Source organism: Carcharodon carcharias, chromosome 1 (assembly GCF_017639515.1).
Source record: "Carcharodon carcharias isolate sCarCar2 chromosome 1, sCarCar2.pri, whole genome shotgun sequence".
In the NCBI taxonomy this organism is placed as follows: domain Eukaryota; kingdom Metazoa; phylum Chordata; class Chondrichthyes; order Lamniformes; family Lamnidae; genus Carcharodon; species Carcharodon carcharias.
Window position 1 is genome coordinate 12872204 of NC_054467.1, and position 25093 is coordinate 12897296.

At 47.1% G+C, this 25093-nt stretch overlaps 1 protein-coding gene across 4 annotated transcripts in view; it reads left to right on the forward strand.

The window, feature by feature from the left end:
• The window catches only part of fam13a (family with sequence similarity 13 member A), a 228579-nt gene that overhangs the window by 184050 nt on the left and 19436 nt on the right, over nt 1–25093 (forward strand). For 2 of the 4 annotated variants that reach the window (XM_041216175.1, XM_041216348.1), the window contains exons 13-21: nt 3486–3546; nt 11851–12001; nt 13447–13660; nt 14689–14827; nt 16087–16168; nt 17150–17382; nt 18409–18492; nt 19825–19920; nt 20056–20139. In XM_041216175.1, the coding sequence (XP_041072109.1) occupies nt 3486–3546; nt 11851–12001; nt 13447–13660; nt 14689–14827; nt 16087–16168; nt 17150–17382; nt 18409–18492; nt 19825–19920; nt 20056–20139 (1144 nt within the window). The remainder of the gene's footprint in view (nt 1–3485; nt 3547–11850; nt 12002–13446; nt 13661–14688; nt 14828–16086; nt 16169–17149; nt 17383–18408; nt 18493–19824; nt 19921–20055; nt 20140–25093) is intronic. The other 2 variants (XM_041216260.1, XM_041216432.1) reach the window with 1 other exon arrangement.

The window sequence follows — 25093 nt, forward strand, 5'->3', positions numbered from 1 at the left end:
GGCGAGTTAAATATGGTTGACTCTTAACTGCCCTCTGAAATAGTCTAGCAAGCCACTCCGTTGAATCAAACTGCCACAGAAAAGTCGATAAGGAATGAAACCGGACAGACCACCCAGCATTGACTTGGGCACCGGAATTGACATAGGCGCACCCAGCCAAGCCACATACCACCCCGACTTGGAAATATATCATCAGTACTTCTATAAGGAGCCTTTCAAATCCTTGGGACGTCCGGAAGCCTCATAGCCAATAAAATACATTTCAAGTATGTTCACTGCTGATATTTAGGTAAATGTGGTACCCGTTTTGTGCAGTGGTTCAAGAAAAGAGCTCACTGCCACCTTTTCAAGGGCAATTAGGGATGGGCTATAAATGCTGGTCCAGCCAGTGATGTCCACACCCCACAAAGGAATGGACCGATATGGTAGAGCTTGTTTTTAGTGGGTTTATTTTTATTTGTTCATGGGATGTGGTTGTCACTGGCTAGACCAGCGTTTATTGCCCATCCCTAATTGCCCTTGTTCAGGGGGCATTTTTAAGAGTCAACCACATTGCTATGGGTCTGGAATCACATGTAGGCCAGACCAGGTAAGGACAGCAGATTTCCTTCCCTAAAGGGGATGAGTGAACCAGATGGGTTTTTATGACAATTGACAATGGTTTCACGGTCATCATTAGACTTTTAATTCCAGATATTTATTGAATTCAAATTCCACCCTCTACTGTGGTGGGATTCAAACCCAGGTCCCCAAAGCATTACCCTGGGTCTCTGGATCACTAGTCCAGTGACTACACCAGTACACCACCGCCTCCCCAAAGTTGATGCTGTTGTATTATTGATTTTCACAGCTATCGTATTACCTCCGATAGCATTGCAAGGTGCTGCTGCAGTTAAAAAGAAATGCAATGCAGCAGCACTGGTATCAAAAATCAAATGATCCTAATGTCCTCCAAGCATAAAGCAGCAAAGAAAGACCTTGGATGTATAACAGAGCCTTTCAAGTCCTTGGGACGTTCGGAAACCTCATAGCCAATAAAATACATTTCAAGTATGTTCACTGCTGATATTTAGGTAAATGTGGTCCTGTTTTGTGCACAGCAAGATCCCACAAACAGTGAGACAGACAAAGGCCAGAATTTTCTGCTCCCGTTGATTGGTGAGTGTTGCCGGCTGTAGGGAGACAGGGGGATGTGGGGGGTGGGTAGAAATCAGTTTCACGCTGGCATGAAATCACAGCAGGATCATCCGATGGTGCGGCGGACTGCGAATCCTGCTGGAGGCCGGCAGGAGCCCGATTTGCATCCCGCTAATCGTCACCCCCCCCCCCCCCCCCCCCCCCCCCCCCCCCAACCCCCACCCCCGCCATGCCCAATTCACCCCTTGGGGAAAACACACTGGCCCAGAACACAGCTGGGGCTTCCCTTTGGGGCACTGCTCAGATCACAGACATCCGAGGAGGAGAAGAAGAGGCTGGATGCCCACAGCTACACCGGGACCCCGTAGAAACACTTGCATCGCATGCTGGGCAGATCCTCAAGCACGTGGCTCTGCCACAAAGCAGCTCTCGGGGGAGATGGGAGGCTTCCACGCAGCAGCCTTGACTGTAAAGGTGGTGGATTTTTGCTTGCTTAAAGAACATTTGTGAACCAATTGGGTTTTTAATCGACAGATAATTTTACTGGTGCTAGCCTGCATCTTGTCAGATTTCTTGAATTACGTTTTCACAACTTTCCCTGGTGGGATTTGAACCCATGGCCACTGGCTGACCGGGCAGCACCATAATGTCACAACAGTGCCGAAAGAGGCCATTCGGCACGTCAAGCTAGCGCCAGCTCTCTGAAGGAACCATCCAGTTAATTCCACTCCCCTGCTCTTTCCCCGTAGCACTGCAATTTTTTTTTCCTTTTTCCTTCTATATTTATCTAATTCCCTTTTGAAAGTTACTGTTGAATCTCCTTGCACTGCCCTTTCAGGGCGGCCGACTCCTAGGGATAAATTAAGAGAAACTTTGGCATCCGTGGGGGAGGTGGTGTTGGAGTTGCTGCAAACCTCAGGCGGTGAGGGGGTGGGGAGGGGCTGGGGGACCTGTCAGAATCCTGTTGTGGGTGGGGCGGAGGGGGGAGCAGTGCTGCAGAGTCTGTGGTGATTGGGGGGGGAGCAGTGCTGCAGAGTCTGTGGTGGTTCGGCGGGGGAGCAGTGCTGCAGAGTCTGTGGTGGTTGGGGAGGGAGCAGTGCTGCAGAGTCTGTGGTGGTTGGTGGGGGGGGGAGCAGTGCTGCAGAGTCTGTGAGTTTTGTGGTGGTGGTGGTGGGGAGGGGTGAGTCTGTGGTAGTGGGCCACTGGAAGAAGATCGCACATGCATACTGCGCGTGCGTGAAATTCGATGACCATAAATACAGGGCAAACAGCAAATCTGGAGTCTCTGATGATGTCCCAGACCTGTCTTGTCATTGGACCCAAGCGCAGTCATTGGAAGCATGAAAAACTTAATCCTGTTTCTGTTTGCCTTCCAACACTGATTTGCGCTAAGGCCTTGGACTGCTCTTCTGAGAGCCCTATCATGAATCATGTTCTCATACAAGAATCCATTATTCGCCCCTCGTAATTTGGGGCCCTGTAAAAACCTTGAAAAAGATCTTGCGCTGACCATGCACAGCAACTAAATTTTAAAGGGAAACTTAAGCATCTACCATTTTCAACAATCTCACAAAGCCAAAAGATCCCTCCCCTTTTGCCTCAGGAAGTGACAAAGGTAAACACTTCACCTCCATATGTCTAAGTTTGTACTAGGCAAGAATCCTGTATTTGTAAAGTCTTGACATTGCACATAAACTGAACAAAAGCAAACAACCAATCCAGCCGATTATTTGCTTTCAATGCTAGTAGAGCTTTAACTGAACTATTCACTCAACTTTAAATAAATAAGCAGGTGATGGCATGTATTTAATTGTTTTTCATTTTAACTGGATAAGAGCTGCCAGGCACTTGCTGCTGCTGTTCACTGTGACTCAGCTGGTAGCACTCTTGTCTCTGAGTCACAAAGGTCATTGGTTCAAATCTCACAGAAGCACAAATACAATGCTGGACACTCCCAGTGCAGTACTGTCAGAGATGCTGTCATTTGGACGAGATGTTAAACTGAGGCCCCTTCTGCCCTCTCGGATTGAAGTAAGAGATCCCATGGGCATTATTGGAAGGAGAACAGAGGAGTTCTCCCTGGTGTCCTGTCCAATATTTATCCCTTAACCAGCGTCTCAAACAACACAATGCTTGGCCATTTATGCTATTTGTGAGACCTGATGCAAATAGGTCTTCATGATTCTCATGCGACAACTATTGGCTGTGTGCCCTGAGGTCATGAAGGGTGCTACGTGAATGTAACTTTTCTCATCCTAGGCAGCAGCTTGTATTAAGGTGAATAATAACTGCGCCACTAAAACCTTCTTTGCAGTTTGATCTCATATGTCATTTGCTTTGTGTTTCAGAAAAGAAAGTGCAATTGCATTCTGTGGTGGGGAGCCTTATGATCACATTAAACTGACTCTGGTGAGCAACCTCAGTGTCATTTCTCTAAGTTGTATTACTATAGCATAATCTAAAAACAGAGTATATAATGATTTTGGCAGTGATCCAAGGTGCCATTAATCTTGTTACTTCTGTAAATGTATTACATGCTAGTTTTTGTATTTTAGAATCCAGTTCTAAGGCTGGGGGAAAAACAAGACAAATAGGGTCCTAAGCTTTATAAGAAGAGACATAGAGTGAAAAAAACAAAGGTCTATTGCAGAAAATTTACTGGTTATGCTTCGGCTGGTGAATTGTAACCCATTCTGGACATCACACTGCAGGAAGGTTTTCAGAATCTTGAGGAAGTTGCAGAGGGTTAACACATAGTATCGGGGATGCGGGTGTGGTGACGGATCAGTCATGTGGTGAGACCAGAAAAACTGGGATTGTTCTTTCTGGAGGAGAACGGGTTAAGAATTTAACTGGAGGAGTCCAAAATATTGGAGGACCTTGATGAGAGCTGATAGGAAGAAATTGTTTCCAGCGACAGAGAAGAGACCATGAGCAATGTTTTTGTGGAACAATTTATGACCTGGACTGCACTGCCTGAGAAAGTGGGGGAAGCTTTCAAACAGGAATTGGATACATATTAGAAAGGGAAAATAAATTACAGGGCTATGGGGAAAGAGCAGGGGGATGGGACTAATTGGGTAGCTCTTTCAAAGGGCTAGCAGATACATGATGAACCAAATGGCCTCCTTCCGTGATGTAAGATCCTATGTGGTTAGGGCTTTAGATTAGTCAGCAGAAACAAACTTCACTGATAGAAGATATTTGTTTAATGGAGTGACTCTTTAATCGGATCAAAACAAGAAAGGGAGAAAACTCCTCAGAATGCCTAATCTCAGGTACGCGTTAGAGTATAGATTTGTGACCTGATTTAGGGTTAGAGCAACATATTCGAATCTCCTGGGAGCAAGTTATGTATTTCAGTACATTCTTTAAAAGTCTGCTGCTGTTTATGGGGCAAGAAAGATTTGTATAATGCCTTTAACAGCTTCATAACACCCAAATGCTTTACAGCCAATGAAATACCTTCTGAAGTGTAGTGAATTCCCTCTCAGGTGGGATCATATGACACTGTTTGGCAAAGAGCTGCTGTCCTGGCCTATATTTATCCCTCAAGCAACATCAAGAAAACAGACTATCTGATTATTAACTTATTGCCATTTGTGGGAGCTTGCTGTGCACAAATTGGCTGCTCCGATTCCTACATTGCAACAGTTCCAAAACAAATGGCTGTGGAGCACTTTGGGATTTCCTGAAATTGCGAATGGTGCTATATAAATGCAAGTCGTTTCTTTTTTTTTCAGTGGATGATTCAACTTTGTTGCCAGAATTGACTAAGCGCCTGGTTTATCAGTGATGGATAAAAATCAGGAGAGGGGTTGAGAGTTGGTCAAGCGGGGTTGCAGCATATGGTCATTAGCGCATCGGCAACTCATCTTAATCCCCGCCTGATTCTCCTTTTTATTTTGTTGATTTCAATGGGGTATAAAACAGCTGCCAGTCCTTTATCACCTATTCTGCTCAACCACCTGTGGCCAATTTCACCACCACACGCGCATCCCCCACCACATCCCCAGACCCCTAGAATGTGCCGCTGAGCAGCTTACAAATTATTGTGCTGACATGACCAATCCTCAGAAGAGCGGAATTGGCACCTTGTGTGTGTCCCTGAGAAAAGCAGCGTTATAGCCCTTCGAGGAAGATTGATAATATCGTCAAGAATTTACTGCACATGTACAGTCTCAGCGTTGTAGGAAGTGGGGATTCCTTTGTACAATTTTTAAGGGTTGCTAATGTCCATCAGTGTTCAATCTTGAAAGAAACAGGAGAAAGCAAGCAAACTATTGCAGGTGTTGACATTCTGAAACAAAAACCGAATGTCGAAACATAAGAATGTAAGAAAGAGGCCATTCAGCCCTTCGAGCCTGCATTGCCATTCAGTACCATCATGGCTGGGCTCCCAACTCGACACCTTCTCGCTCTAATCCCACATCACTAAATTCCTTTAGCGTCCAAAAAATCTATTGATTTCTGTCTTGAATATACTCAATGACTGAGCATCCGCAGCCCTCTGGGGTAGAGATTTCCAAAGAGTCAGTGAGTATTAGCTGAGAGAACCGGTGGGTTAAAATGTGGACCCTGGTGAAATGTCATCTACTTCACTTTAATGCTGAATTCACCGCCCTGCAGAAATTTAGTCCGTATCTCTGTTGAACAGGAGCAATTATGCTGGATGATTGTCCCTCCCTCTTCTCGTCTGAAAGCACTGAATCATGATGAGTAGAAGTCCAAAGGCATTGAAGGTTTAGCAGCACTCACTGCTGCTGAGTCAAAAGTTTGTGGGTTAAGGCTTTGAGCAGGCCAGTTCTCCTCTTTGCAGTACTATGGGAGCACTGCACTGTCTTTTAGACAACACATTAAACCAAAGCCTTGTCTGTCCTCTTGGTTCAATGTGTTAAATCAAACAGCAGTGTGTAAAGAAGAGAAGGGAAGTTCTCCCTGTGTCCCTGAATCCGATATTTTATTCCATGGTGTTTGTGGGATCTTGCTGTGCACAACTTGACTGCTGCATTTCCCACATTACAAGAATAAGGACACTTCTGAAGTATTTTATTGGCTGTGAAGTTAAGGTCATGAAAGGTGCTATATATTTTTCAAGTGTTAACCTTGACTGTTTGAGGGCATCTTTTGTACCCTGGCTTGAAACCTCTTTACTCTATGGCTGATGGGTTAGGAATGGCACAGTAATATACTTAAGTTGTACCAGAGTTCTGCTCCCCAATGAACAGCGCTGGCACAGAATAGATGGAATCCTTTCAAAATAAAAAAATTAAATTGGCAGAAGTATGGCCAGAATTTTATGGCCCTGTTGGCGTCGGGCGTCATGACGGGCGAGGGGGGCATAATAATATGGCGTGACAGCCAAAAATCAGTTTCAAACCATCCTGAAACTAGTTTGTGATCGTCTGCTCCACCCGTCAATGGCGGGCTGTGTTTCCCGCTACCGCACGTTGGAACCTAAGTTCAATATTTTAGCATCTCATTATAAGCCCTGCTCGCCAGAATCATCCACCCCCACCCACCACCACTGGATCATCCAGGATCACGCCAGCAAGTTTCACAACTGTACATAAGCGACGTGCACCCGGCGAGCTGCACTTCACTCGGGACTTCGAGGTTTGTTTGCCTACCTTGCTTCGGGCAGCACTCACAGTCATCAGCGCCAGGCTTCACAGGCAGCGCCACATCACTTTTAGAGGGGCTCACGGGCAGGTCTCTACCCACCAGACCTGCCGTAAGGCGCAGTTGGCTTTTCGACGGCTGCAGGGCTAGGGTTTGCTTGGAGAAGGGGGAGAAGTGGCCTCAGGCAAGGGAAGAGGCTGCAGGGCGAGGGCTGTCCTGGGGAAGGGGTAGTATCCCAGGGTGTGCGTGGGGGAGCACATGTTGATCTGTGCAAGTGGCCTCGAGGTGGTGAGGGGCTGCGGAGGCGGTCTCCAGAGGAGATGAGGCCAGATGGAGATGTGAGGGTGTGTGTGTGAGAGAGTGAGTGGTGATGTCCCTTGAGCTGGCAGTGAGTGAGATGCCAGTGAATGTGAGATTGTGAGTGTGTGAGTTTGGAGTGATGAGATGGTTGCCTTACCCTGGTGGCAAGGATAGGATGATTCATCTTTTTTTTCTGCACTGGATGGCCAACCTCTTGTGTGCAGCATTGGCACGGACCACCTCTGCCACCGCCTCCAAAGCCAGAGCGGTGAGACTGATGGGCCTTCGGCGGCCAGAGCGGGGGTAGGGGACATCGAGGTGGGCCTCCACGGCATCCAGAAGGTGTCCTGGGGAGGTGTCACTGAATAGGGGAGGGGGGTGGGGTGCGCTGCACTCTTCTTGGCTTTTGGGGCCATGTCTTCACTGGAGCAGCCCTGGGAGAAGTGTGCGCGTGGCTGCGGTTCAAATATGGCGCCCGGCATGAGGAAGCGGTGAGGTAACAGGGTGGCGGGCAAATCCCACCAGCGAGACAGCGTGTTTCCTGTGGCTGCACAATTAACGAGTCAGGAATGGGCCGATAAGGCGCAAAAACCCGCCATTGCGGGTGGCAGGTGAAATGACCTTTTTCCGGCCCGCTGCCGCGCTCGGTGCAAATCTGGGATGATTCCGGCCTCTGACTTCAAAGACGTTGTCCCAAAGATTGAAAGGAAGCTTCGAAAAGAAGGTTCCTACTTTATGAGTGCAAGTTGTTGTTATCTCGTTTTTTTTTGTAATTGAAGGAACCTCTGAAACTTCCCAAATGGACTTCAGCAAACAGGAAAAATTCAGTTGGCTAACCACAAATTTTATAACGGCATTTTACACAGCTGCCTTTCCCTCCTCTCCTCCCCATGTATTTACCCTGTAACCTGCTTTATTATCGGTCTGAATTAACTGAAACACAGTGGATCCCAGAGTCCTGTGTTTGTTACCACATTTAATTAAACTAGTCCACGTACCGTTATGGTGAGCAATAGACGCCCGCACTGCAACAACAACTTGTATTTATGTAGCACCTAACGTAGCCAGAAAGGAAAAAGAAGTAAAGCTTGGAAATAGCTGGTACTGGCCCAAACTGGAATTCCATTGTGAGGTTTGGACCAGTACCAGTCATTTCCCAAGTTTTATTGGCTTCTTCTTGTGTGAATCATACCCAGGCGCTTCATAGGAGCATTATAAAGCAAAGGATGACACCGAGCAACAGAAGGAGATATTAGGTCAGGTGGCCAAAAAGCTGGTTAAAGAGGTAGGTTTTCAGGAGAATCTCAAAGGAGGGAAGCAAAGTAGAGAGTCAGAGAGTGTAGGGAGGGAATTTCAGTGCTTTGGGCCTTGGCCACTGAGTTTGAGGCCGCCAACAGTGGAGCGATTGAAATTGGGGGTGCACAAAGAAGCCAGAATTAGGGGAGCGCCGATATCTCGGGAGGGTTGTGGGGCTGGAGGAGGTTACAAAAACAGGGAGGGGGTGTGGGGTGAGGCCATGGATGGATTTGAAAACAAGGATGAGAGTTTTAAAATCAAGATGTTGCTTGAATGGGAGCCGTTGGAGGTCAGCGATCACAGGGATGATAGGGGAATGGGACTTGGTGCGAGGTAAGGCACGGGCAGCAGAGTTTTGGACGACTTACAGGCCCAAGCACTGGGCAGGGTTTTTCAGTAATCTGGACTATCTGACTTTAGAAGTTGTTTCATTTTTTTGCGAGTGTTTAAATTCCAATTGAGTTTAATTTGATGAAGCAAATACACTAATGTTTTTGTTACGAAAGCTAATTATCAGCAGGCAGCTCATGATCTCCAGAGTACTTTGTGATCTGTAAAAGTATGCCAAGTTACACTGCCGCTTTTATGTTGACACAATGCAGTAGTGTAATGGTTATGTTTTGAGATGAGTAAGCTGGAAAATGGGTGTTCACATCCAACTGTGGCAGCTTGAGATTCTGAATTTCGTTTCTAAAAATCTGGAAATAAAAGGCTGGCACCAGAGAAAGTGACCCTGCAACAGTCAGATTATCGCTTGGAATCATAGGGCAGGATTTTCAGGTCGTTGGGTGGGCGCGGCCGGGAAATGGCCTGCACCATCTCCCCCCCCCCCCCCCCCCAATGATTGGCCCCCAACCGCGATTTCATGCTGGCTGGCCAATTAATGGGCAGCTGGCGTGAAAGACTTAGCAGTGCCAGGGTGAGGGCGAGAAGAGGGCGAGTGCTGGCATCAGCGCGGGCAAGGGGGGAAGCGCGCAATGAAAGTTGCCTGAAGGCAGAGTAGCTGAAGAAATTTAAAACCAAGAAATAAGGGTGTAAAAATGCATCGGACTCCCTCACCTAAACATATGGGTGATAAACATTCTGCCCAAACATTTTTTTTAATTGATATCGGAAACCTCATCCCGCCCTTGGATGAGGATTCCCCAAAACTCCGGAGGCCCCTGACAGACCATCCATGGACAGGCAGCCAGAAATCACTGCCAATTGAAACTTTAATGGCCTTAGTAGGCCTTTTAATTGTCGGTGGGCGCGCTGCCGACTCTCGCTCGGGCCCGCTGACCGGGATATTGCTCGAGTGGATGATGACGTATGGACACGTCTAGCAATGATGTTAATAGCTTGCTGTACCTGCCTGCTAACTTCCTCTGATTCGTGGATGAGAACACCCAAATCTCACCGAATGCTATGTCAAAGGTGCTATATAAATGCAAGTTGTTGTTGCCGGGGCGCTATTTGGGGTCGGCTTGTGTCCTGGGCTTTCCGGGACCCGGAGTTTTGGCCCATGTCCCTGATCAGGCCTTCCCAGATGCGAATTGTCCCGGAATTTCTCTCTTGCTGGAGTCTTTTCGTCGGTGCATGTGTCTCGGTTTTTGGCAGCTTGGGGTGATCTGTGAGTGGGGCTGTCCAGCATGTGCTCAGTGAGCCGGCAGTATCAGCGTATCGGTACAGGTTGTACGATAGCGTCACCATAAGACATAGGAGCAGAAATTTAGGCCATTCGGCCCATCGAGTCTGCTCCGCCATTCAATCATGGTCACGCATCATATGAAGAATGCCCTCTCACAGGTTCCCAAGCAAACCTACCCCACTCCTACATGTTTTCCAGCATCCCCATCACCCCCTGTAGAACTTCACAATTCCAGTCTCCCCCCCGCACCTCCTGCCCCACGTCCCCCCAGGCTCACCAACACCCCCAGCTGTGCCCCCCCCTACCCTAGTCATACCACCCCACATACTGAAATACCCCTCCCCCAACCCCCCAGGCTAACCTACACCCCCAGCTGTGCCTCCCCCTCTACCCCAGTCATACCACCCCACATACTGAAATACCCCTCACCCCCTCCCCCCCACCCCCAGGCTCACCAACACCCCCAGCTGTGCACCCCCCCCAGCCTAGTCATACCACCCCAGATACTGAAATACCCCTCCCCCACCCATCCCCAGGCTCACCAACACCCCCAGCTGTGACCCCCCTACCCAAGTCATACCACCCCAAATACTGAAATACCCCTCACCCCCTCCCCCCCACCCCCAGGCTCACCAACACCCCCAGCTGTGCCCCCCACCCTAGTCATACCACCCCTCATACTGAATTACCCCCCCCCCCCCCCCCCCCCAACCCCCCCCCCCCCTGGGGGGGGGGGAGCTGGTCACCCTGCCCATTACAAGCTCAGGGGTTTCAAGCCATTTTGAAAGACAAGTTTAAAAACAGTGGATTGCCATCAATTTCATGTATGTTGCATGTAGTATTTCACAGTATGGGGGGGGGGGTTGGGGGCATTAAACTATATATATATATATATATATATATCTCACTTGTGAGATACGACTGGGGGTGGGTTTGGGGGGGGCCTTTAAGATTAAATGCTGAATCGGCCGGCAGAGCTCTCCTGGAGCAGGACAAGCTGCAAGCTGACTGACTGTTCTTGCCTTGCCCGCTGGCTGCTCGCAAGGACACCGAGTCCCAGCGCACCAGATCGTTCTTTTGTTGGAAGGTGCCTGCCTGCGAGTCACGTAACGCTCGCCCCCTGAGCTGCTTTGTGCGGAGGGGGCCCAACCCACCCCAACCCACCTCCCTCCTCTATAAATAGAGCTCCACCCACCCCCCCTGCTTTATTTACCCTCCCCGGGCTTCATTCAGTCGGACAGGAAATTGCCCAATGCATAGGGAGTGTTACAGACATTAATCGTGTTGTGTGTGTGTGTGTCCTTTGCATGTACAGGCTCAGTTCACATTGACTAGCCTCCTTGAAGTCTCCATGGTCTCCTTTCTACCCCTCCCACCACCACCCCCACCCTTTATAATTCTTTCCTTGATTCTCAGCTGAGAGAGGGAGAGCAGTCCTGGCCAGCTGCCTCTCACTGTTAAACGCTGCGAGGGTGGAGAGCCACTCATTCCCAGCAGCAGAGGCTAGAGAGAGAGAGAGGCTTCTCGTGGCGAGTACTGTTAGATGTAAACAAGCTGCAGGGCGAGGAGGAGCTGCCTGTCACTGCCTCCAAGGCAGATGGGCTGTCTTCCCATCTCTCAGCCCCATCGGTTAATCGCAGTGGGAGGGTCCAGACGCCGTTTATAAAGGGGAATTTTTTGTTGTGTGTGTGTGGGTGGGTGTACATGTTTCCAATCTGAGCGAGCGGAGAGGAGTTTCAGCCTCCCCCACTTGGCGTTCGTCTCCAGAATTTTTTCCACCGCCTTTTTTTTTAATTCCCTGCCCCCCCCCCCCCCCCTTCTTCAATCGACTGATTTTTATATCGTCTCGTTTTGCGGGGTTGCAGAATTCGACCATGAAGATCCTGGAATCTGCAAATCAAAGCGACATGGCCAAAGCACCAAGGAGTCCCGAAGCAGCCACGCCAGAAGGGAGTGCATCCCTCGAGATCCCTCGCTTGGACTTGACTGGCCTGTCGGAGGGCAAGGAGTGGGGAGGTAATCTGTGTGTATTCACATGTCATGCACAAGATGCTCTTTCTACACCCAATGTCCAGACAGTTTGTGATATTGATCGATTAAATGCTTCCTAGAAGCATTTATTATTATTACTTATTGTTATTATCTAAGTTTATTTTCCTACTTTAGTCTGGCTTTTTGATTTATTTGTCTGTGCCCAGTGAGCTAGTTATCAATCAGAACCCATGTTTATGTTGTTAAACCCCTTCAAAGAATTGTGCGGATGAAGCCTTTTTAATGGTGTGTAGTTTGCTTAAAGTATAAAAAAAAATCTGGAATTACAGAACCCCTGGCCTAAGTTGGGTGGCACTGTGCTCTCCATTATTTGCATTTTTTTTAAAACTTTAAATTTCTGAGTGAGAGATGTCGTAATTTGCATAGATAGCTGTGTTGGAGATTTCTCCCGTAAATGGGGATGAGTCAGGGATTGAATCGTGAATCTCCTACTTCAGGTGTGAGATTTGATTTCAGTTTCTAGCTTCAGTATACTGCAGTAATAATTGTAAATAGCACCGGCAGAACATATGATGACACCCACACACACCCAGACCAACACACAAACAGATAAATATACATACATACACCCACCCACACACACGCACACCCAGACCAACACACAAACAGATAAACATACATACATACATACATACACCCACACGCACACACACACACCCACACATACACACACACACACATACCCAGACCAACACACACACAGATAAACATACATACGTACACCCACACACACACACACACCCAGACCAACACACAAACAGATATACATACATACATACACCCACACGTGCGCACACACACACACACACACACACAGATAAACATACATACATACACCCACACACACACACACCCAGATCAAGACACACACAGATAAACATACATACATACACACACACACATGCACACCCAGACCAACACACAGATAAACATACATACATACACACACACACACACACCCAGATCAAGACACACACAGATAAACATACATACATACACACACACACACATGCACACCCAGACCAACACACAGATAAACGTACATACATACATACACACATCCAGACCAACACACAAATAGATAAACATACATACATAAATACATACACCCACACACACACACACCCAGACCAACACACAAACAGATAAACATACATACATACACACACACAAACAGGCATGTGCACACAAAGATACATTTTAGGAGAGTATGGAGGAGAAGATGGTCATCCAGCCCAGAACTGAACTGAACCCCAAGTTCCTGCATGAAATGTGTGTGTTGAGGCTAAAAGCAGGGCTTTGATTTCACATTGTGGTTTACAAGCCAGAAAATGGTGACCAGAGGCACTCGGCAGTAACAGAGAAAGGTTTAACAGCGTGGCCTGTTGTTGTTGTTGTTATTGTTCCAGATCCTGTCCCGGCACACCCAGTGTGGCAAAGTCCAGATGCAGAGTCTGAGGAAGCCAGTGTGTCACCACAGGCCGGTCGACTGATTCGCCATCTGCTGGAAGAAGACTCTGACCCCATGTTGTCTCCTCGTTTCTACGCATATGGTCAGAGCCAGCAGTTCCTCAATGATACAGAAGTGCCCCCATCGCCCCCTAATTCCCATTCCTTCATGAGGTGAGTGCGGGGGAGGGGGTTTGGTTTCATGATCCACCCTCAATGGCAGTCTCTTGAAGTCTCTGTCAATTTAGCTTGTTTTTTTTTCGATTGTAGAATTTATAACCTCAGTTAATTAGAACAGACTTCAAAACAAGGGGATCAGTTTTAACCTGCCAAAGTTTGGCCAGGAGAGGTATCCAGTCTCAAAGTGACCAGCCCACTGCAGCTGTTACCACTGGACTGATATCACTGTGTAGTGTTTCTTAGGTGGTAAGACCCCCTTTAATGTGTAAATCAGGGTGGCAACATTGTCAGAAACCCAATTGCCACTTTAGGTCAAAACTAGTTGGTTCAAAGCACAGTGTGGGGCAAGGAGAGAATGTATTAACCCTGGGAATGAAAGGACTGCACAGGGAAGTCCAGCAGCTGTGGTTCCTGTTAGGATCAACTCCGAAAAGCGAACACTGCCCTGATTGCGGTCAATGGAGTGAAGCCCCATTGACCAATTCTGTCCACGTGCATGGAGTATCTGTACCATGCTCAGGGATGGGTCACACAGCATGACAAGCCTTGCTTTTGGAACACCAGCAGAGTCCAAGTGACTGTCCTGCTTTGACATGACTGCACAGAAGCTTCTTATCATAGAATTGGCAGCACAGGAACGCACATTTCAACACACAAAGAGTCAACCACATTGCCGTGGGTCCGAAGTCACATGTAGGCCAGACCAGGTAAGGACAGCAGATTTCCTTTCCAAAGGGACGCTAGTGAACCCGATGGATTTTTACAGCAATTGATGATGGTTTCATGGTCACCATTAATGACACTACTATCATGGTCACTACTGGCTTTCCTCAAAGAGCCAGCATGGGCAAGATGGGGCAAGTGGCTTCCTCCTGTGCAATAAGCTTCCATGATTCCTCACTGTGGTGGTTGCTGATGACCACGCCTCAAGAAAAACGTTCAGTGCTTGTCGGTTTGCATTTGCGTCAGACTGTGGTGCAGCGCAGTTTAACCTGAGCAGGCTCTTGCTCTGATATTGGCAGGCGCCGGAGCTCATCCCTCGGTTCCTATGACGACGAGAGGGAGGAGCTGACACCAGCGCAGATGACCCGGAGAATCCAGAACTTGAAGAAGAAGATCAGGAGGTTTGAGGAGAAATTTGAGGAGGAGAGAAGATACCGCGTAAGTCAGGTTTCAAAAATCCTTTGTCGGGGGGAGGGAATGATTGGAGCTTTGTTGTACAGTTATAAATAATGCCTGATGCACGACGTCAATCCTGGGAAGTGAGGATAGCTTTACCAGCCCTGGCCGTGTCAACAGGGTCATTCTTAACCTTTAACTACAGGATTAATGTCAACCTCAGGGCGATAAATCGATCATTTTGAGGGCCAGACATAACCACATCACAAGCCCATTTTAAGGATGAGGAATTAGCATTAGATTCCACATGTCCGAATTGAGTTGACATCACCCAAGCTGGAGTTTTCTATAGCTGGGAAGGTGACGAATGCAAAATGGTTTCCTCATCTCGGGTACAAGGTAACATTGCCAGCATTCCAGGATATTCCTGGTGCCCATGGGAATTAAGTATTAATCTCCCCAAGAAAAATTATGGGAGTGATTTTTTTTTTTAAGGTTTTTTCTTTTGCATTTTGTTTGAACACTTGTGAAAGTTGTTGGAGATCTGATGGGGCAGCAATGCTGTTTGGCTGGGCAGTGTCGTTGGAGGTGGAAGGTCATGTCATCAAGCCAGAGTTAGCGGCCCTAGCAACACCACCACCTCCTCCAGGTACCATGCCCTAAGAGGGCATTGGTGGCCATGAACTTCCATTGGATTGGTCCATGATTATGTTTGGCAAAGTGGTTTGCTGTTTGTCTTCTGCAGTCTGGCTGACCAGGAAGCTCTCCCACTCTTACTGCCTGTTGTCAGGCGTACTGGAAGGATTTACAGGCTGATGATCAACCTGCTTTTCCACATTGTGAAATGGGACTTGAATCTGGAGCTTCTGGCCCAGAGGTAGAGTCGCTACTACTTGTGCCACAAAAACCCTCCCTAACACCTACACCCTCTTTATTGAGTCTAGACGGTGGACAACGGTAGGCTGTGGGGAGGTGAGGAGGGAAACTGAAAAGTGGTCAGGAGCTGACCCACATCTTCCCACTCCCTGGAAAACTCAGGACAGTAGTTTTGTTCTAACTGGTGCCATGACTGAGGTCAGCTGGTTCAGCACAGACATTTTGGCCTACCTGCTTTGTCAGGGCTCGCTCAGCCTGTCCACTGGTGCCATGTGCAGCTGTTGTTTTTAATTCGTGTTTTTGTAACCCAGGCCAATGAGGAAAATCTCCTTGTTTCTCCTTGCAGCAATCTCCTCCTCAGTTTCTTCTAACCAGGAGTTATTATTATTATTATTATTATTGTTTTTTTTTTAATCTGTCCTCAGCCTTCACACAGTGACAAAGCCACAAACCCAGAAGTGCTGAAATGGATGAATGAACTCGCAAAGCTTCGCAAGCAGCTGAAAGGTAGGTTTGTGGCTGTTTCACTGCGGAATTCCCTCCCCAAACCTCTTCCTCCTTTCTACCTCTCTGTCCTCCTTCAAGATGTCTTTTTATAAAACCACCTTCTTTGACCAGCACTTGTCCCTCAGTGTCAAATCTTTGGTTTGATTACCCTGCAGTGAAGCGCCTGCAGATGTTTTCCTGCATTAAAGGTGCTAAGTAAATGCAAGCTGTTGTTTTTCTGGTGGAGGAATGCTACTGGAACGCACGTTAACCAGTTGACATGTGCTATCCTGGTACAATTTGTCCAATTCTCGCTGTACTGCCAACTGTTTCCCAGAGGGTCAACTCCACGAGCTGTTTGTCCTGTTGTACTCTCGATGTAGCCAGTTAAACAGCCTAATGCCAAAATCCTCAAACTTTGTTGAGTTTCCATCTTCAGTGATTCACTTCCCGTGATCTCAGCAGACTGACACTCTCTCTTTCTCATCCTTGCTCGCTCTCTCCCTCTCTCTAAAATATGAACAGAAAGCAACGTCGTAATAAAAACAAAAAACATGCTGGAAATACTCAGCAGGTCATGCAGCACCCGTGGGGAGAAACAGGGTTAACGATTCGAGCCCATTTGACTGAAGAAGAGTCATGTGGACTTGAGACGTTAACTCTGTTTCTCTCTCTACAAATGCTGCCTGATTCCTGCTGAGTGTTTCCAGCATGTTTTTGCTTTTATTTCAGATTTCTGGCATCTGCAGTATTTTGCTTTTGTGAAAGCTTTGCTGTTTCTCGGACTTTCAGCTCTGTAAAAGATGTATTAAGTTATCAATCCCACTCATTTGTTTGACAGCTCCCATGGGATGTTGTTAACATTTTTTAAAAAGCAGGAGGCTATTTGCCTTTTTTAAAGTTGCTTCAAAGCCAAAACTTACTTTTATTTTTAAAAGTTTATCCAGGACATCATTTTTGCCGCTCAATCTTATTATTTTTCTCTCCGTGTGCTTCTGACAGACACAAAACTGAAGGTCTCCGAGGAGGGTGTTGTCCCCCAGATGAGGCAGCGCAGCAACACCCTCCCGAAGAGCTTCGGCTCACGACTCGAAAAGGGGCCGGAGAAGGAACAGGACAAGAAGCAGGAGGTAGTGGAGAAGGCGCAGAAGCCAGCAGTGGACGTGACGCTGGACACCATCCTGAAGAAGCTGCAGGACAAACGGGCCGAGGTGGCACGCCCTGAAGATATCAAGGTAACCAAGACGTTGATGGTTCAGCATTGCCATCATGTTAGCTGTGGCTCAGCGAGTAGCTCCTTCAGCTCCTGAGGCAGAAGGTCATGGGGTCGTAGTCCCACTTCGGAGACTTGATTATGTAATCCAGGCTGACACTCCCAGTACAGCACTGCAGGAGTGCTGCACTGTCAGAGGCGCTGTCCTTTGGATGAGATGTTAAATCAGGTACCCCGCCTACCTTTTTTGGGTGTCCGAAAGGAGTTGGAAGAGTTCTCCCTCTAACGATGCCTAAAAACAGATTACCTGCTCTGGGTGGGGTGTTAGTGTGCACTAACTTGACTGCTGCACTTTCCTTCCTTACACCACTGACTGAGAGTCATTGACTGTGGAGCGATTTGGGATGAGATAGGCACCGTATAAATGTACCTTTTGGGTAATGAGCAGTGACGGGCCAGTGTGGCACAGCTTTGATCACCAGCAGTGATAAAAGTCCCGCTAGCCAGATGAATGACTCCATGATAACCTTGGACCACAGGAAGGACTAGAGAGAGAGAGAGTTTGTGAAATCCTTCCGGGTAGTTTTGTGGCCATGAGAATGATCTGACAACGGCCCCCCCCACCCTCCCCGCGACCTCTGGCCGATCTTGGATCTTGCTGCTTCTGCCGCGAAGTCTGGTTCTGCAATGTTGCGGGAGCCACAGCCGGGGGAGGGGGTGTTGAAGTCGGGCCTCCACTGTCAATGCAAAAATGGCTTCCGTTTTACCTCTGGGCAGATTTTCTTTTCCAGTTGAGCCAGGAAAGTAATGGCGCGCAGTGTGAAAGAATAGGCATTCTCCCTCTCTGTTGCCATCTTTTGCACTACCGGGCAAGGACCTGACTCTTCCCACCGCACCACCACCCCCCCCCCCCCCCACCCACCCCCCACCACCCCCCCTTCCACCCCCCCCTTCCACCCCTCCCTCAGCCCCTCACTTATAGTTGATGGTTGACATCTTGTTACTCCTGTAGTCTAATCGTTTAAGATATCGGTCTCTCTCCGAACAGGACATGACACGAGAGGAGATCGCTAGTGAAAAAGTGGCCCTGCAGAAGGGCCTTCTGTACTACGAGAGCATACACGGGCGGCCTGTAAGTGTTCTTTAAGTAGAATTTGCAACACAGCACTAGACCTTTCAGGCCATCTGGTCTCTGCCAGTGTTTATGCTCTACAAAAACAGCCCTACTTTGCCTCACCCCCATCAACATATCCTTCTATTCCTTTCTCTGTCGAGAACTTATGTAACCTCCTCTTAAGATACATCTACGCTATTCACCTCCAACTCTCAATGCACTCCACATACTCACTGCTCTCTGGAGTAAAGATTTTTTTCTGTGAATTCCTTGTTGGATTTATTGGTAACTGTCTAAAAATGTATGGCTCCTTGTTTCAGACCCCCCCTCCCCACAGTAGTGGGAATGCATTTTCTGCATCTAGCCTATCAAACCCAATGAGAGTTGTAAGGACCTCCATCCGTGCACCCATCAATCGATAAGAGTTCCAGATTCTTAATTAGAACTTTTCGACTCTGGTATCTCATTTGTTTAAAAAAAAAACTTTTTGCACCTCCCCCAGTGTCTCCACCTCATTGTTATTACTTGGAGGTCAAGCTGTGCACAGTGCTCCAAGTGTGGTCTAACCAAGCTTCTGTACAAGTTTAGCCTAACTTAGCTGTTGCCACACCATCCATTCTGAGCTCCACGCCACTGGGTTAAGCCAGTGTTAAAAAGGAGGATAACCTGTAATTGTTACTCTGTTTCACATCTCTTCCAATTTTATTAGCTTCCATTGGAGCTGACAGAACTGTAAATGCAGGAAGAGATGGGAAAACAGGTGGTCAAATGCCCATTGCCTGTTTTACAGTGACGTGCAAAGTTGATACCTACCCCTGGTTGGCATGGTGAAGCCAGGACATTCTCCCGTCCACCCCCTTTGGCTGTGTCCAAGGTGTGGGAGATGGCAGAGCGAGTAGCTGAAGAAGCCCTGCCCATGTCCCGGTCACCCCTCAGCCTGGCACAGTGGGAACCTCCTAGAACTAAACTCTACAGGATGCAATCAATCCATATGGGCTGCGCGGTTTGTAACATGTCAGCCAAACACTGCTCCTAATGGAGACTGGGCCGTTTCCTGAGGACTTTAATCAATTAATCCCCCAAAGGATTAATCCTGCAATCACTTCTTTAAAAGGTTCTCTGAAATCTTGCCAGGCCTCGGGAAACTGTAGTTTCTCTAAAGCAGAGAAATTGTCACTCTCTGCCTCCTGACAGGAACCCCTTTGATTTGTTAAATGCCAAGCTCGCTGGGTGCCCGAATGCTTCTCAGTTGGCGTTTTATGTGCCACCCCGTTTAACATGTGGCTGCATTTCTTGAGGGATGGCGGTGCTCTCCAGACTCTGAAATGTGACACTGCTGCTTATTTTCAGGTCACAAAGGCCGAGAGGCAGATAATGAAGCCGCTGTACGATCGATATCGCTTGGTGAAGCAGATTCTGTCGCGGGCAACCACCATCCCTGTCATTGTAAGTAGTGAGTTGTGTGTGACGGGAACTCCGCGTGGGTTGTAGTGTTAGCGGGTCATGTTACTGTTGGGGACGGACAATAAGGTCTGCTGTTGGCCTGAACAAATGTAACCAGCTTGTTAACACCCACCACAGGGTTCCCCTTCGAGCAAGCGGCGAAGCCCTTTGCTGCAGCCAATAATCGAGGGCGAAACAGCTTCCTTCATCGAGGACTTAAAGGTGAAAACCTCCCCCCATACCACCCCCCACCTGCCTCTGCTGCTGACTAATCACTGATTTCTGCAGATGTTCCGATCCTTGTTGGTTTCCTTGATTGTTACCACGCGGAATGATTACACGCCCTGCCAGTAAAATACTGAGAATCATTAATGTTGACAAACCATCTCTAACCTGATCTGATTTGCAATGGCTTCTTAATGACCCTTTAATCAAAGCACAGGAAGAGTGAAAAGATGCTGATTTGACATGACCCAGTGGATTTGGGCGGAGGAGAAGGGAGGGGTTGGTCGCTCCATCCATCTCCCCTGCCCATCCTCAACCCCTGGAAACAACTGTAGAGCGTTTGAAACAATTTTTTTATTTCTTGAACTAAATTCATTAACAGTGCTTAAGATGGATGTCGAATAATGTTCACTTTTGAGGTACTTAAATGATGTAACACTCTACAGTTCTTTTATCAAGTACATTTCCTTGCTGGTGGAGTTATAAACACCCGGTCCTTTTTGAATTTGAGTGCTGCCAATGCTTGTTTAAGTTGTCCTGATTTCCCTACAATAGAGTACCTTACCTGCAGAATATTGTCACTAGGGTGAAGTAACCTGGGTAGTTTCCTGAACTCCTGCATATCGTAATGCTGCAGAGGAGTAGCTCAAGAGATTTTTCATTTCTTGAAGTAAAATAATTAGTAAATGCTTATTTTTAGTGAAAATTGATGAAATTGGGCACAATGACTAAACATTAAAGCCTTTAGACAACACAAATAGGAGCAAGAGTAGGCCTTTGGGCCTCTCTGCTCTGCCATTCAATATGATTGTAGCTGAATTCCTACATCTTATTACCCTATTGCCATTCCCCTCAACTCCCCTAGTGCCCAAAAACCTATCAATCTCAGCCTTGAATATACTTATCAACTGAGCAAACAGACCTCCTAGGTAGAAAATTCACCTAGGTGTAAAGTGGCAAGATTCAATCAACCAAGATTTGTCACTAGCAATAATTTCTCTAGGTTGTCTCTTAGAAGAAATAATTCCTCTCCCAGTTCCAATTTAATTTGGCGGGGTGGGGGTGCAACAAACAGCAAAGCGGCTTGCACTGTCACTGTGCCAGGCACCAACAGGGAAGGGAGTTGATTGTGGTTGGTAAAGGAGCAGAATACTCTGCTCCTGAATCCCTCCTCCACAACTGCACTACCTGCCTCCAAACCACCCCCCACCCCCCCAACCCACCCAGCTTTGGCCTCCAGCAAAATTCAGCCAACTTTGTAAGGAATTCTCTCCTTTTTCTCAATTTAAAAAAAAAATATTTTAACCTATGAAATTTATTTCTTGGCCCCAGATACATCTGTCAAAATCCAGCCTTTTCCTGTCCTCCGTTCTGTGGTCTAGGTTGCCCTAAGGGACAGTGCATGTGTTGTGGTGAAACCAACTGTTGAGACAGTGTCCGAGTTTTTGCCAGAGCCTTGTGTTTGTGCGTGCAGTTTTAAGCTTTCTTGAACATGAGTGTGTCTTAACAGTTGCAGCTTGTTTCACCAACGCTCACCTCCGAGTTAAGATTGTCTCTGGTAATCTCCGATTAGTTACCAATTTAGTGGCAGGACTACCAATCAGTGTTCAGGCTCTTACCAGCGTCAGTAAGGGCGTTCTGCAGCTCAAGGCTTACTAAGTGCACCCTCTGTGCAGCTACTGTTTGGTTATAGTGTTACAGTTGTGATCTTTGAATCAGTGCTGGATATTGGTGTCAGTGAGTTTATTCTCATTGATTCTATCGTTTTTCACATGATAAAATCCCATCCCTGCAAAATGGCAACTCTGTGGAGTGCAGAGGAAAGTGAAACATAACACAGAACCTTGAGGTTTTAAAACATCCTCTGTATAGTATATTCAAGGCATTGTTTCATCTTTTTTTTATTTAACATGTAAAATGCAAATGGCAAGTGATGACCAAGAATCAGCCCCCATTCCCTGCCTCTTCACCCCTACCCCCACCGTTTTTATTAGGCATTAACCTTGGCTCAGTTGATAGCATTCTCACCTCTTGAGTCATAAGGTCATGGGTTCAAGCCCCTCTCCTTGGACTTGAGTCCGAAACCAAAACTAAAACACTGTCAGACACGCTGAGGGGGTGCTGCAGTGTTGGAGGTGCCATCTTTCAGATGAGATCTTAAACCAAGGCCCCATCTGTCGTGCTTTCAGCTGCTAAGTCCCTAAGTTCTGGAATTCCCTCCATAGACCTCTCCAATTCTCCACCTCACTTTCCTCCTTTAAAACACACCTTAAAAGCTGCCCCTTGATCTCCTTATGTGGCTTGGTGTCAAATGTTGCTTTTTGTGAAGTGACTTGTGACATTTATTACATTCAAGGTGCTGCATAAATAAATGCAAGTTGGTGTTGATTTTGCATTGCCGAGCATACTTCATTCTAGCACAGACTAACGTTCCTCTCTACAGTTACACCGCAAAAAGGTTCCTGCAGGCATGTTCCATTCTGCTGCTTTTCACTGCATTAAATATTAAAGGGAGTAAATCTCACATCATGGATGTTGCATCATGGTGCAGCTCTCTGCTCACTGAGGCCAGCGACTGATTTCCAGAGGGTTCGGTGTGTGGTTTGCCTGTTTGTTTTTCTCCCCCCACCAAGAAACTAACCCATTTACTTTTTGCCTACAAATATTAATTGCTTTGTTTGCTGCGCAGAAATTCTTTAAAAAAAAAAGAATAATCTTGTGCGTCAATTTGTGGTTAAAGCAGATAAAGTGGAAGAGAATTATCCATTATGCTCATTAAGTACAAGGTTTTCTCCCCCCGTGGCTGACCTCTTGGAGAGAAGATATTTATTGTTGGGAAGCAGCTTGCGCTGATCCGATTGCGTTCAGTCTGCCGATCGGGCCAGGTGTCAGCTGACGTCCTTTTGGGCCAGTGATGCCAAGTACCCTGTGAGTTCTTTGCCAGTAAGTGTCATGTGGCGGGGTAGGTTACACTGACAGTGAATATCCTTCTCTGTCTCTCCCCCCCCACCCCCCCACCACCACCACGCCCCCACCCTCAACATCCGAATGGCATTCTCAACCGCTTGCATCCAGGGTGAGACACTGGCATTTTGGCAGCACTGCGAGCACGTGGTTGCTACACATGTGCTGAAACTTGGGACTCCCTCAGTCTTCACCTCTGAAGGATTAGCTTTTGCTATTTTGGCCGCATTGCCAGCGCAGGCCCAGGAGGGTTTGCTGTGATCTTCAGTATTCAGTTGGTATTTGGAATATCATCTCCTGTAAAATCGGGCAGAGTGGTCGCACGCACCTTTGTGTCCCAAAGAATTTTTGGTGAACAAGTAGCCATTAAACAGGGTGTGACTCGCACGTTCAGTTTTACCGTAGCTCGGTTAAGCGAGTACCTTTTTAATTGGCCTCTCCCGTGATTAGTTTTTTGAGGCATAGCGTTATGCTGAACCTTTATAAATCACTGATTAGGCCCCGACTGGGGAACCATATCTGATTCTGAGCACAGAAGGATGTCAAGGCCTTAGTCAGAGTACAGAGGAGATTTACTAGAATTGCATCAATGATCAGGGACTTCAGTTACATAAAGAGACTAGAGTAACTTTGTTCTCTGTTCCCCTTGGAGCAGAGAAAGTAAAGGGGAAATTTAATAGAAGAGTTCAAAATCAGGAGGGGTTATGGTAGAATAAATAAGGAGAACCTGCTTGCAGTGATCATTAACCAGAAGGGCCAGGCTGAGGCAATAGGGCAACTGAACCAGAGCCAAGATGGGAAAAATGTCTTTTTTTGGAGTGACTTGTTAGGATCTGGAATGCACTGCCTGAAAGAGTAATGGAAGCAAATTTAGTAATAACTTTCATTCAAGAGAGCAGTGGACAAATACTTGAAAGTAAAAAATTGCAGGTTAATGGGGAAAAGAGCTGGGGAGTGAACAAACTGAACAGCTCTTTCAAAGAGTCAGCACAGGCATGATGGGCTGATTGGCCTCCTTCTGTGCTTTAAGATTCTTTTGATTCTATAAGTAAACCATTCAGCATATATTAGTGTGTCAGTCATAAGCTCCCTAATTTAGCATACTCCACGTTGTGAATAAAATTTCGCAGTAGAATTTTCTCGTAACTTCATGAGATGTTTTTGAACACTCCTGTGACTTTTTTGTTATTTTTGGGTGGGGCTGAAGGGTCAGGGACAGAACTGAGTTTCCAAACCAGATGAAACATGAGTCATTTTGCCTCCTAAGACACCAGCAATCGGATGAGCTTGAGTGATTGGGGCAAGCAAGGGGCACCACTTAGAGATGGAAAGTTTGTCATTAAAGCTTTGGGAGTTTTGACTGTGCAAGTACAAATTGTAAAAGCTGACACTATGAAGAATTTAGTTTGTACAGGATGATGGACTATCCCATTAACCACTGGTAAAATTGGCTGGTGTGGGCTTGGGTGGTTTTGTTTACTTCGAACGGAGAGGAGGCAGCTTTAAATAGGACAAATTCTGAAATTCTTCCAAAAGTTTCATCCAGGAAACAAATCCAAGTGATGGGCTGTGTAAATATTCTGGCCCTACCGGAGTGACACGGAAGCCTGCAACTTTTTCACACAGCGAGCAGGGGAAATCTGGGACTTGTTCTCCCCTCCTTCAGTAGGCTGTGGATGCTGAGACAATTGAAACCCTTACCCAATAAAAACATTCCATGGAATTTGGTGCAAAGGGCAGGTAAATGGAGCTGAGGTACAGATCATCCATGATCTCACTGAATGGTCAAACAGGCCCGAGAGGCTGAAAGGCCATTTGGTGTTGCTAAATAACATGGAAATAGGATTTTTGTCCCAACCAGTCCTTGGTATTCACCTTGCATGCAAGGCAGTAGCACTAATCGCATTTACCTCCGCCATTTCCCTATCCTGGCAATGGTCTCTAGATAAAACATTCACTCCCTCCACCATCTGAGTGCTGTGTCATG